The 12,001-nt window shown below is 39.2% G+C and overlaps 1 protein-coding gene across 1 annotated transcript; it reads left to right on the top strand.

The window, feature by feature from the left end:
• The first annotated feature begins 395 nt into the window (after positions 1-395).
• Positions 396-9,306, top strand: LOC113038565 (transmembrane protein 151B-like). The gene is made up of 2 exons (XM_026196075.1): positions 396-1,043; positions 6,540-9,306. The coding sequence occupies exons 1-2, from the start codon at positions 984-986 to the stop codon at positions 8,163-8,165; spliced, it is 1,686 nt and encodes a 561-aa protein (XP_026051860.1). The 5' UTR covers positions 396-983; the 3' UTR covers positions 8,166-9,306.
• Positions 9,307-12,001: the final 2,695 nt, after the last annotated feature.

Here is a 12,001-nt window from a genome sequence, read left to right as displayed (position 1 = left end):
AAGTAAAAAAAAAAAAAAATCAAACATTTTACTTCACAGTAAATCGCTATTATTAAAAAAGTGCTCTTAATCACAATTGTGTATGCTCTTTAAGTAAAAGTGGTATTTTATAGACTATAATTAATAGCCTGTTAAATTATCTGCAAAGGTTTTTATATAGGCTGTTTAAGATTTGAAGTTGGCCTACACTATTAGTACACATTCAATAAGACAAGGGTTGCCCATTTGTCTTAATAGCCTACTTTTAACTTGTAGATAGGCCTATATAGATATATTACTATTAAATAAGATAGGCCAAACTAAAACTAAACCACTTATAGGACCTACATTTAAACCAAAGGCTTGCACACGCTGGTATGAACTGGCCAATTATTAGGATTTGAGGGCGCGTTTAAGGATGACGTCAGAGTGAAGTCCGCAAGGAGACCGCTCAGGTGAAAGGAGGTTGAGGACTTGAGGAGGAAAATACGAGATGCCCGGGAAGGAGGGTCATTTCATCCTTTCGAGTTGTCGTTAAATTAAAACCTAGAGGATACAATCGAAGATTATTCTCCCCGCCACTGATTACGACACGCAGTGATAGGCAGCCTTCGAAAGAACGGCTGTGCGTCGCGAGGCGAGAACGTGATGCGCGCGCTGCTGTCCAGCCATCGCTTCGTCTCGAGCTCGCGATGCTTTTGTCACACAGACTGAGGGGAAATCAAGCGCAACAGTTACCCGTTATTCTTGATCCTCGGCAGGACTAGAATCCAGAAGAATCGCTACTGGGATTTGGTGATGTGATAACCTCTGTAAGGGAAAACGAAAGGGAACGGACTCATATTTTGGGGATGCTCTTTTGTAATGAACGTCGTCACCATAGAAAAGTGGTGACACTCGCCGCTGATGGGGTGAAATAGGTTACGGAGAGGTCCTGACGGTGGACCGCAGCGCTATTTTTCATCCTGGACTGTGTGTGCCGTGATAATACATGTTAGTGAAAAATGCAAGGGGTGACGGTGACGGGAGAAGCGCCCACATTGAATGGGGGCGGAAGGGAGGAGGTAAGGCGTGAAAATGTTGGTAAATAAAACCATGAGTTCCTTCTTCAGACGGTTTTATGTAGGCTATAGTACAAGTAATTGGTATTCATTACTGATGTCAGAATAAATTATGTTGAAATAAAAATATTATTGGCAATAAAACCAATAATAAAATAATAATAAATAAACACAGATGAGCTGTATCTACTATCAATAACCAATGTGCTTCTAGTAAACAAGCAATTAATCATTACATGCAAATAATTTATATGACTCTTACTACTAAAAACTAAATGCGATGTGGTCAAGCAAAAGCTTCTTTTTTAATTCAGTCACCTTCATATTTATCTATTTTATTGTCATCATAAATGTGATTGCAAAGTAAAGAAAATTGGCACAGCACATTAAGAAAATATTATTTTGAAATACTCCCTAATGTGAAATCATACTGTGCATTAACACTGCATTGCTTAGTGGATGGTGTTAAGATATGTTTTTGAGACTTACCAGTATTTGCTTAAAACATCTGACTTTGTTTCATCTGGATTGGTATTGGCTGTTTATTGGGGGGGGGGGGGGGTAACCTGTCTATATGCTATGTCACCACAGGAACGATGAAAGCTAGTGGATGAAAATGCACTTCCATTATTTCCCTGTTTCTCTATTTTGCCAGATCTGTGACAGAAAAAATTATATCATGCATCTAATACAGAGAGGACTGGCTAAATACGTTCCAATAGCTTTTATGCCTTCAAAAAATAGATACTTTCAGAGAAACAAATCTGCAAATTGCTTACTTATATGAAGAAAATATTTAAAAACTAAAAAAAAAAACTACATCACCTTATATGTATGCATTGAAAACTAGGCTTTCTTTGCACTCAGATTTTCTCACTTTGACTTTTCCCATCTGGCTCAAAACGTCTATCTTAGATAACTGGAGGTCAGGTCTCAGTGGGGGTGTTAATTATTTTCTGGACAGTTCATTCAAGAAAATCCAATAATTAACACACACACTTTTCTAACAGCACACACAGTGCCTTGCATTACCTTGAATGCATTCTTTGTGACAGTACAAGCCTTCTCTATAGTCCTTCTCTCACTCACACCCTCAGCTGCTGAGTTTACCCCCCATATACTGTTACAGACCGATCGATAGGCTGAGAGACAGTGGGGGATGGGACGTTTTTGTAATCATTATTGAGTTTTCATAATGTTTGTGCTACATTGTCACTTACAAACGTATCAATAATTTTAGCTGTAACTATTTCTGTATAGTGACAGCTCTCAGTTTACAATGTCTGTCGTTCAGCTGTTCTCTGCTTCGTACAGGGCAGTGTGTCTGCAAATGAGTCTTTATGCTTCGTTCATGTTGCTTTGTATATTAACGCATCTCAATAAGCACTCGCCATGGTCAAATATATGCTGACAAGGCAATTAAGACTTTAAGAGGGCTCTCAGACTTTCCTGTTTTAATTCATGAGTATCCCTTTCTCCTCTGCTATTTACCATCATTAGTATATCCATGCACTCGAATAGCAACTCATAGCAAGTCTCTCTTGTGTACTAGCTATGCACTGATTAGTGTGCTCTGTAGCCCAACCACTGATACTTTTCACTCTCAATATCATTTGTTCAGACTGAATATTTTATGAGCCCAATGTCCTTCACCTCAAAATATTGCACTCACAAATAGAAATGAAAGGAAAGCCTCAAGCAGAAATGGGAATCGTTAAGAATTTCCTCTTAATGATTCCAGTTCATTAATGATTCTGTGTCAGTCTCCTCGGCCAAATGATGAGATAATGTCAATAAAAAAGTATTTAAAACAATTCATGCAAAAATAGTTTAGTTTACACAAAAATTAATTCTTTACAACATTTTAGAGGTGGCTTAAATAAAATCTAATAATTGGCCGCAATATATTTTACAACAATAGACTAATGAACAAACAATAAAATATGATAGAATGTTTCATTTATTTATCAGTTCAACAATTATTCAGGAGCTACCCACCGTTACTACGTCTGACAAATCATGCCACTATCAGGCCACACAGAATGTTTGCACACACTGAAAAATATATTGCGGACCAAAGAGCAAACTGAGGAAGTGGGAAATTTGGTAATAAAAAAAAAAAATGAATAAAATAAATAAATACCGTTTTGTGACTCTTTAAAGAGTTGTGACAGATTGCAAGTGGCATGTGATCCATTCATCTCTTCCTCTTTACTATTTATAGCATGAAATAAACATGAATGAACATTAGAAGCTATCTTGTTTCAACTGCAGAAAGATGTCAATAATCCATTTTTCAAGTTCAAATCCACCAATATCAATCTACTCTCTTTTCTGTTTTGTTTGTAAGACAAAAATGGCAAATTCTGCGTTATGATTAGTCAGATCGCCTGTCAGTCAAAGTCCCTGCGAAGGGTCAGTTGCACATATGAGGCAAACCTTTCAAAAACTACTAATATGTACATTTAAGGTACTAATATGCTCTCTTTAGTAGTAAAAAAAATTCAAAAACTCTACCTACAGAAAAGGTAACTTTTTTTCTGAGAGTGGGGTGTGAGCAGATCGTACAAAAATGTATGAATAATGTACAATTTTTACCTAAATATGAACAGGATAGTTTCTCGATTCCTACCTTAGGTTTTATGCACAAGCTGCAAGTAAACTGAGTGAAAGCAAACAGCCGCTGGCTTTTACTGTCTTATCCCCCTTCCCAAGAGGGCAAATAATGTATCGACTCATACGCACTTGCAGGAAAACACTTACACTTGGGCTTGATTTTATTATTTCACCTAGCCACCGATGCCTTTCATGTAAAAAGCATTAAAATACACATGATCATATGACTGCAGATATTCTCAGGCCATCTAAATAATTCAACCTATTAGAGTGGCTCTAAAATAGCAAACTTTATCCACTATTTATACACCACTGCCATTTTGTTCTATGCAAGTGTCCTAATCACAGCCTCCAGTATTGAATCTCACTGAAAATATCATTCACATCTCTTAGGACACATTTTCTTGTGGTCCCAACACTAGCTTCTCACCCTCCTACAACTCCACATCTCTGAGATGCAGTGCAGTGAAAGCATCAAGTGAATAAATAATTAATTTGTGATAAGGTTGTATATTTTATTGAAATTTGAGGGAGTAATGATATATTTTGCAATCCCAAATTAACAGACATTCAAACTCGTGTGTATATATGGGAATATTATTTTTATATAATATGCTGTATTATCATGTTTCATTGCTCAAGCCGCTATTATTAAAAACATGCGTAGATATCAGCTTGTGCATATGGTATAGCTCACTAGGCCCTAATGGATTCTATCTCTATCATCCCAGTTTGCTCTCTTGTCCTTGTTAAAGAAACAATTAAACTCCTGCCAAGAGGAGCGCAGCCTCCATGCCACGCTTGGGCTGCAGCCTGCTTTCAGTGCTGCAGTTTCTCACAGCAAGTTGCTCGTACTATTAGCTGATTTAGGTGTATATGTATCTGTGTGTATTAGAGAGTGGGTATGTGATGTTGCTAAAGAAGAGACAGCATGGGAAAAAGGACAAAGCAAGGACAGTCAAATTAAATTCTGCAGTGCAACTGTAGACAACCTAATCTTTTTGCGCCATACCTTTCAGAGAAACTGTATGGTTTGTTTTTCCTCCCTCCTGCTAGTTTGGAACCAGTTCATCTTTGCCCATATGGCCGTAATACCGAAAGCCACCACTGGGGCCAGAGTAGGCAGTAGAGATCCATATACATTTAGTTGAGATGATGCACTCAATGATGTCTAAAAGCATTTAAACTTCCCCTCCACAGTCATATATAGAAGGAGACATGGTTTGGGTTACGAGCAGCCAGGAAATGTATTCAGCCCTCAGGAGAATGATCTATTGCTAAGTTCTCTCTGTTGCATGTCAGAGTGGCTATAGTACGCTGTGCTTAACTCAGCTGTGCATGTTGCAATAAAAATGAAACATATTAGTTCCCTGAATCATCTAAAACACAGGTTCAACATATAGTTTGGGGACCACAATGAGGCTGCAAAGGAGTCCTAGGGGGTCTGTAGGAAAAATATGATAGAAAATAAGTGTTAAAGGGCACCTATTATGCCCCATTTTAAAATATGTAATACAAGTCTCAGGTGTCCCCAGAATGTGTCTGTGAAGTTTCAACTCAAAATACCACACAGGTTATTTATCATATAATTTGCCTGTAAAATGCCTATTTAAAGTGGAAGCAGAAACACGCTGTTGTACATGTGTCTTTAAATGCAATTGAGCAACTGTTCCCACCTCCTTTTCCAGAATAGGGCTGTGCCTTCACAGTTCGTGCGTCAGATACTTTGCTAAAAAAAACGTCTGTTTGGTTTTGATGATTGGGTCTGTTATGCTGAAAGCATGCACTTTTATGCCATATTAGCTTAAATTTCATATATATGGTTTTCTGAGCACACACATCGGAAGCAAGCACACAGAAAGCAGCTGTCACATGGCATTTGAGCACTAAACTCTCTTTCATGTCTTATTGCACTTAAACTGGCAAATACGTGCACGTTTATGTTACAAAGACACAAATGAGTTACAAAAACACAGTCGGTTATGTCTACGAAGGTTAACAGCTCGGAAAGAAATTGCATGTTTATATGAGATATGTGTATTAAAGGTGGGGTAAGCCATTTCTGGTAGCCAATGTTGACATTTGAAATCACCAAAACAAACACGCCCATACCCCAAAAGGGTCTCACGATTAGTCCTGTGAAACCATGTGTGAAACCAATTTTACACCAGACGCGAGTGGCATAGTAAGACAAAATACTATAGAACTTATTATAATCAGTGATGCTGTCTAAACAGATATATATCCATGGTCTACACTGGATGCGCCACGCCACGGCACGACACGACAAATCCTGACAGAAAACTGCTGGGTGGGGCATGTAAAATGTGATGCCTTACTTTATGGATTCTGTAAAAGGCTTAATCTGAGACACTACTTATGATTTATGGGGATAAAAAAAAACTAGTGGGTTGATTTGAATCATTATAGGGTGGTTGTGTGCACACACTCCCAAAACACATTTATTTAATAACATGTAAAAGAGAACTTTGCATAATAGGTGCCCTTTCATTTCTTTACAAATGTAAAAGTAATGCATTAAAGGCATTCTGCTTTCTCAAGACTGCTGTGAAATAATGAGTTCAATAAGCACATATATATTATTTATTTCTGCTCTTGTACAGTGTTGTATGTTGTATGCATTTCTGCCAGAACTAATTTTTACATTTTCTTTCTTTCTTCCTTCCTTTCTTTCCCTACTGTTCTACCCCAACCATGCTGCCCTCTTCTTTCTTTTGGCTTTTCCATCAACTCACTCCCATTCTGTCCAATAATCTCCAACTTATCTGTTATTGAACCCCACCCCTTTAAATTTCTAATCCATCTGCATTACCTTCTGTTCTCTGGTCTTCCTATATTTCCATCCCCTCTTCCCACCTATAGCAGCGTCCCCTGAAGCAGTCCCTGAGTGGCTCACTGTGCAGAGAGTCCCACTGGAAGTGCCTGCTGCTTACCTTGCTCATGTATGGCTGCTTTGGCACACTAGGCTGGTGCTCCCTATACCGCATCACCGTAATTACTTTTGATGACCAAGCCTACTTCTACAAAGGCAATGCCCGACTCTACCATGACAGCCCATGTTCCAACGGCTACGTCTATATACCTGTAGCCTTCTTGGCTATGCTGTACATCGTCTACTTGGTGGAGTGCTGGCACTGCTACTCTAAAACAGCTAACCTTGCTAAGGTGGAAATCAGTGAAGTGTATGACAGGATACAGCGGTTGCAACAAGCCACACCTTGCATCTGGTGGAAGGCCATCAGCTACCATTACGTACGTCGTACCAGACAAGTGACGCGCTACCGAAATGGAGACGCCTATACGACTACACAGGTGTACCACGAACGGGTCAACACGCATGCAGCGAGCTCCGAGTTTGATTACTCACGTCTCGGTGTCAAAGATGTTTCGAAAGAGCTGCAGGGCCTTTTGGAACATCCTGTCACTCGCTTGCGCTTCACCAAGTGCTTCAGCTTCGCCAGCGCCCGCGCAGAGACCGGCTACCTCACCCAGCGAGCACGCTTCTTTGGGGACAATGAAGGCCTGGATGACTATATGGAAGCTCGGGAGGGCATGCACCTTAAAAATGTCGACTTCCGGGAACACATGCTGGCCTTCCCCGATCCATCACGACCGCCCTGGTACACCAGACGCTGGGTGTACTGGCTAGCCTCTGCTTTCCTGTTATCATGGCCTCTTCGTGTGATTGCCGAGTACCGTACTGCATACGTCCACTACCATGTTGAGAAACTGTTTGGAGAGAATGAGGATGCAAATGACAATGATAATACAGAGGCGGGAAATTACTGTACAGGCTTCGAGCATGGCACTGGGGGTCCCACTCTGCGCGTCATATCGCGGGTCAACACGGTGGATATGACCGAACTTGAATGGCACATTCGCTGTAACCAGCAGATGGTGCCTAGCTACTCCGAGGCCTTGCTTATGGATTTGGATATGAATACTAACACACCGTTATCAGTTGCGATGGCTGCACGTATGCGACGCAATTCTAGCTACTTCCTTCAGAGTTGCCCCAGGTGCCGGCGCTCAACAAGCAGCTCTTCACTCCCTTCCTGGTTTAGAGGGAACATGGCTGCGGGGACAAACTCATTCCCCATTAGGCCTGGTGGAAGGCTTTCTCTTAGTCGCAGTGGTTTCTCTCTTGGCCGGTTGCATAACGCAAGAACCCGCCATCCCTGCCTGTTTCACTCGAGGAGCCTCGGGGGTGGGATGGGCGGCCGTGTGGAAGAGGGTGGTGGGGGTTTTCTTGGTATTGGGTTTAGAGTGCCAGATGAGGAGAGGAGGGGTGTATTAGAGAGTGAGGGGCTAGAAGACGATGATGTAGAGGAGACAGGGCAGGAACAACTAGAGGAGAGAGAGAACGGAGAGACCAGGGAGGATGAGAGAGACAGGCCTCCCACTTACCAAGATGCTCTTTACTTTCCGGTGTTAATCATTCACGGGGAAGAGAGCTGTCATGGAGGGCATGGCATTGACACGGGTTAAAAGAGCCAATATGATGTAAAGAATGATTGAAGTGGCTTTCAAAAAGTAGTGGCAGATTTACATCTGGGTGCAGATGGGAGACAGGGAGACCAAGAAGTCAAGGAAGAGAGAGGAATTTTGATCAGAATCAGGATAGAAAAGTTGAAGAGACTTTCTGTCTCTGTGTAACACTGATAAACAATTTGTTCATGAATATGTAGAATGTTGTAGGGATTGAAATGAAAATAATATACATCGGTCGTGTCATATCCAAGTCGACTCACTTGATACGGGCTGACCCTAAATATATTTACATGTATTACATACTGTACCTTGTAGAAAATACTGATAGGCATGGAACATCAGTGTCCTATATCGATCTTAATGTCCTATTATTGAAATCTCTGGCATATCATGTCCATAACAAACTAAAAGATCAGCGTGTCCTCCTTTTGACCATGGGAGTAATGTACTATACGTGAAAAGCTTGGCGTCTGCAACCTGCTTTTAACATTGCAAAGCAGTTTTTGCGACTCCACATTAACATGAAAAAGCCCATGCCGGTGTAGTTTTGTAAATCCATGCGTCGACAACATACAAGTAGCTTATGGAAACAGGGACTGAGATGTGAACTGCATTTACTGAAGTTCTAAATAGAGATGGGAAAGAAACAAGAATAAACATTCCAGTAAGGAAGAGCTGATGAAAATAAAAGGTCTTCCGGAGGAAAAATGTAAAAAAAGAATAATAATTAGAAAAAATAAAATATTACTAGACCTAATAAAAAGGGATGGTAAAAGATCAACGAGTGAATGTAGGCTGGTGAATTGTAATCCCTCACTGTTTGACACTGTGCTTTAATCCACTGTCCTGGCTAATGACTTCTTTTAATCTCCAGTTCTTTTTAATTGCCTTGTAGAAGCACAGTGCTTATGACTTCACTTATCTCTGCCTTAGAGGTTTCTTATGTCAGCCTCATGTCTACTGCAGCCAATTGAAAGTAGATATATTCAGCAGCAACTCAATGTATTCCTTTTTAATTCTCTTGCATACATTCGTTTTTCTATCATGGTGGGGAGTTTCCATCGACTTCTATTGTTTTTATACTGAGCTAATGATATTTTTATATCCCCTGCTCTTAAACCTAACCGTTACAGAAATGTTTTTGCATTTTAAGATTTTCATTACCTCATCATTTAATATGTTTATAAAACCATTGTCCTTGATTTATTGGGATATCCATCCATTAATTTCTAGGCCTCCACATAATTTCCTTCCTAGACTGTTAGAATGTTTAAAAAGCTATTGGATTAAGCTTGTTTCAGTTTAATACAAAAACTGTTAAGAGATAAAAAAGAGAACACACAACAATCCACCGACCCATGTATTCACATCGGTGGTATTAACTTAGAAGAGCAAACAAGCATAAGAATATAAGTGTAGGTCAGTGCAAGCACAATGCGTCACCTACTTTATGAACAGTGCAGTGACTGAGTTTAAATAAGCTGTCCTTGGAAACACTTAAGAAACGAATGTACAAACACAACATCGCACATGGAGAGGACATTAATAAAAAAGTCTAAAGCACACACTAAGAGCATCCCTGTATTGTTTGCAGGATTTCTTCTTATTAAATTATTGCTAATACTTCAACAAGCACTAGAATATCTGTCAGCGATGAGGAAATGATTACAGTGGCCATGACCATGACCATGATGCTCTTATTAATAAAGTCAAACCATTAAAAATGTGTTCATTGTCTGCTTTATTATTCTTATTTATTCATGTATTTTACTAAAACTGCTGTATTATTATTATTATTAATAATTTGTTAAAAAAAGGTCATTACCTAATCTGCAGGTATTTTAGAGATTTCTTTAATTATTATACCCAAATGTATGCAATATTAACTCACATTGTACAGTGTTAAGTTGTTTTATAGAGTTTTGATAGAACCTGAAAGTCACAGATGCATCATTTGACTTTGAATGATACTTTAGTATTAATTAATAATGCTGTGAAATTCTGGATTTAGTCTCAGTAACTCTAAGCTAATGGCTAGAGTTGTTTTTAGGGTTGGATCAATGCAAACTTGGCAAACATCTCTGCTGTTGTTAGAGACATGTTTAATATGAACAGTGAAATTATGTATATTCTATCATTAAATCCTTGAATGCATTATAATTTAGCATTTTCAGACAATTAGCTTGGAATTTCTTGGGATGTTCACTGTGGGTTAGCAAATATCATGCTTAATGTGTGGTACGTTACCCTGGCTCAAATGTTTAACTAATGTCTCCACCTAGCGGTGGTTTTACAATGAAGCCTTGGGACGTTTGAGTATTATCATGAGGAAAAGTGCTAAATGTTGTAAAACTGAATATAGGTCTAAATGAAATTGTAATTTATTGTAATCTTGTGAGAAATGTCAGGAATCTTGAAGGGATTTACCGTGCAAGCAAGACATGTTGTTCTCCCCTCCTCTCCCTCTCTCTGTTTATAATCTGTGTTTGAAGGACAGGGCAGCAGTTCCCTCATTACTGCTGACAAATAATAGAGAAAGAGATTGACTGTGCACTGCATAAAAGGATACAAATCAGACCCGGTAAGCCTTAAAACCATGCATTCAACAAATTTTCATTGTAGAAAGAAAACTCTCTATTATAGATTGACATTTTAAATACATAGCAAGATTGCCTGATTCAGGAAACGAATTCCAAGACAATGGAATCTTGCTGTTAATAATTCTTTTCCAATGAGAAATGCATTATACTGCAATTGGCAGCTTTTTAAAATACAGCGGCTGCATCGTTTATTTCATTGCTGAACATGTTCTTATATATGTTCTTATAAGTTAAAAGAGAAGTGAAGTAACAGTGTTGCTAAGATCAGCTTTTCACTAAGCAGCTTGTTACCTCCCTTGAGCCTAATGATTCAGACTAGTTCAGCAGAGATTTAGGCCACAGAGACGACAGCATGTTGCCCTAGTGACTGATGAGAACCAACTTTTCAAATAGGCCTCCTTAAATAAAGTCGATTGCATTTAAATGTGTCTAATAGTTTAAAAAAGAACCACTTATTCCAGGGGTATTTCTCAGTTTAGGTACATACTGTGAATGTTTTATAAATGTGTGTTTGTGAGCCACTTTATTAGGTGCCTGCCAAACTATCACAAATAACTAATCAGCCAGTCACATAGCAGCACCTTGATGCATTTAGACATAGTATGTAGATGATCTGCTGAAGTACAATCTGAGCATGAGAATTGGGAAGGAAGATGTTTTAAGTGACTTTGAACATGGCATGTTTGTTGATGTCAGACGGCTGGTCTGAGTATTTCAGAAACTGCTGATCTACTGGGATTTTCACACACAAACATATCTAAGGTTTACAGAGAAAGGTCCAATACAACTAAAATAATCAATGAGCAGTAGAAATGTCTTGTTGATGCCAGAGGAGAGTGGCCAGACTGGTTTTGAGCTCATAGAAATGCATGGTGGGTGCAGAATTCGGTGTAAACAAGCATGGATCCATGGTTGAGGCTGCTGCTGGTGTAACCCCTCAAACCAGTTGAGCATCATTTAAAAGTGTGCCCAACTTGTGATAACTCATGACAATGAGTTCACAATAATTAAATGGCCTCCACAGTCACCAGATCTCAATCCAACAGAGCACCTTTGGGATGTGGTGGAACTTTCACATTTGTGACCACAAAACCATTCATAAGTCAGTTTTTTGACATAGAGATTTACACGTTATCTGAGAGCTGAATAAATAAGCTTTCCATTGATGTATGGATGATGCAAAAAAAAAAAAGAAGTAAATATTAATTTGAAAGTTTTGATTTATGTTTGGTT

This window comes from Carassius auratus, chromosome 21 (genome assembly GCF_003368295.1).
Source record: "Carassius auratus strain Wakin chromosome 21, ASM336829v1, whole genome shotgun sequence".
In the NCBI taxonomy this organism is placed as follows: Eukaryota; Metazoa; Chordata; class Actinopteri; order Cypriniformes; family Cyprinidae; genus Carassius; species Carassius auratus.
Note: the sequence above shows the minus strand (reverse complement) of the source record. Positions and strands in the feature narration are given on the sequence as shown.

Coding starts and splice junctions, on each gene's coding strand:
- LOC113038565 (XM_026196075.1), top strand. CDS start 984: ATGCAAGGGGTGACGGTGACGGGAGAAGCGCCCACATTGAATGGGGGC. Junction 1,044..6,539: donor ATGGGGGCGGAAGGGAGGAG/GTAAGGCGTGAA, acceptor TCCCACCTATAG/CAGCGTCCCCTGAAGCAGTC.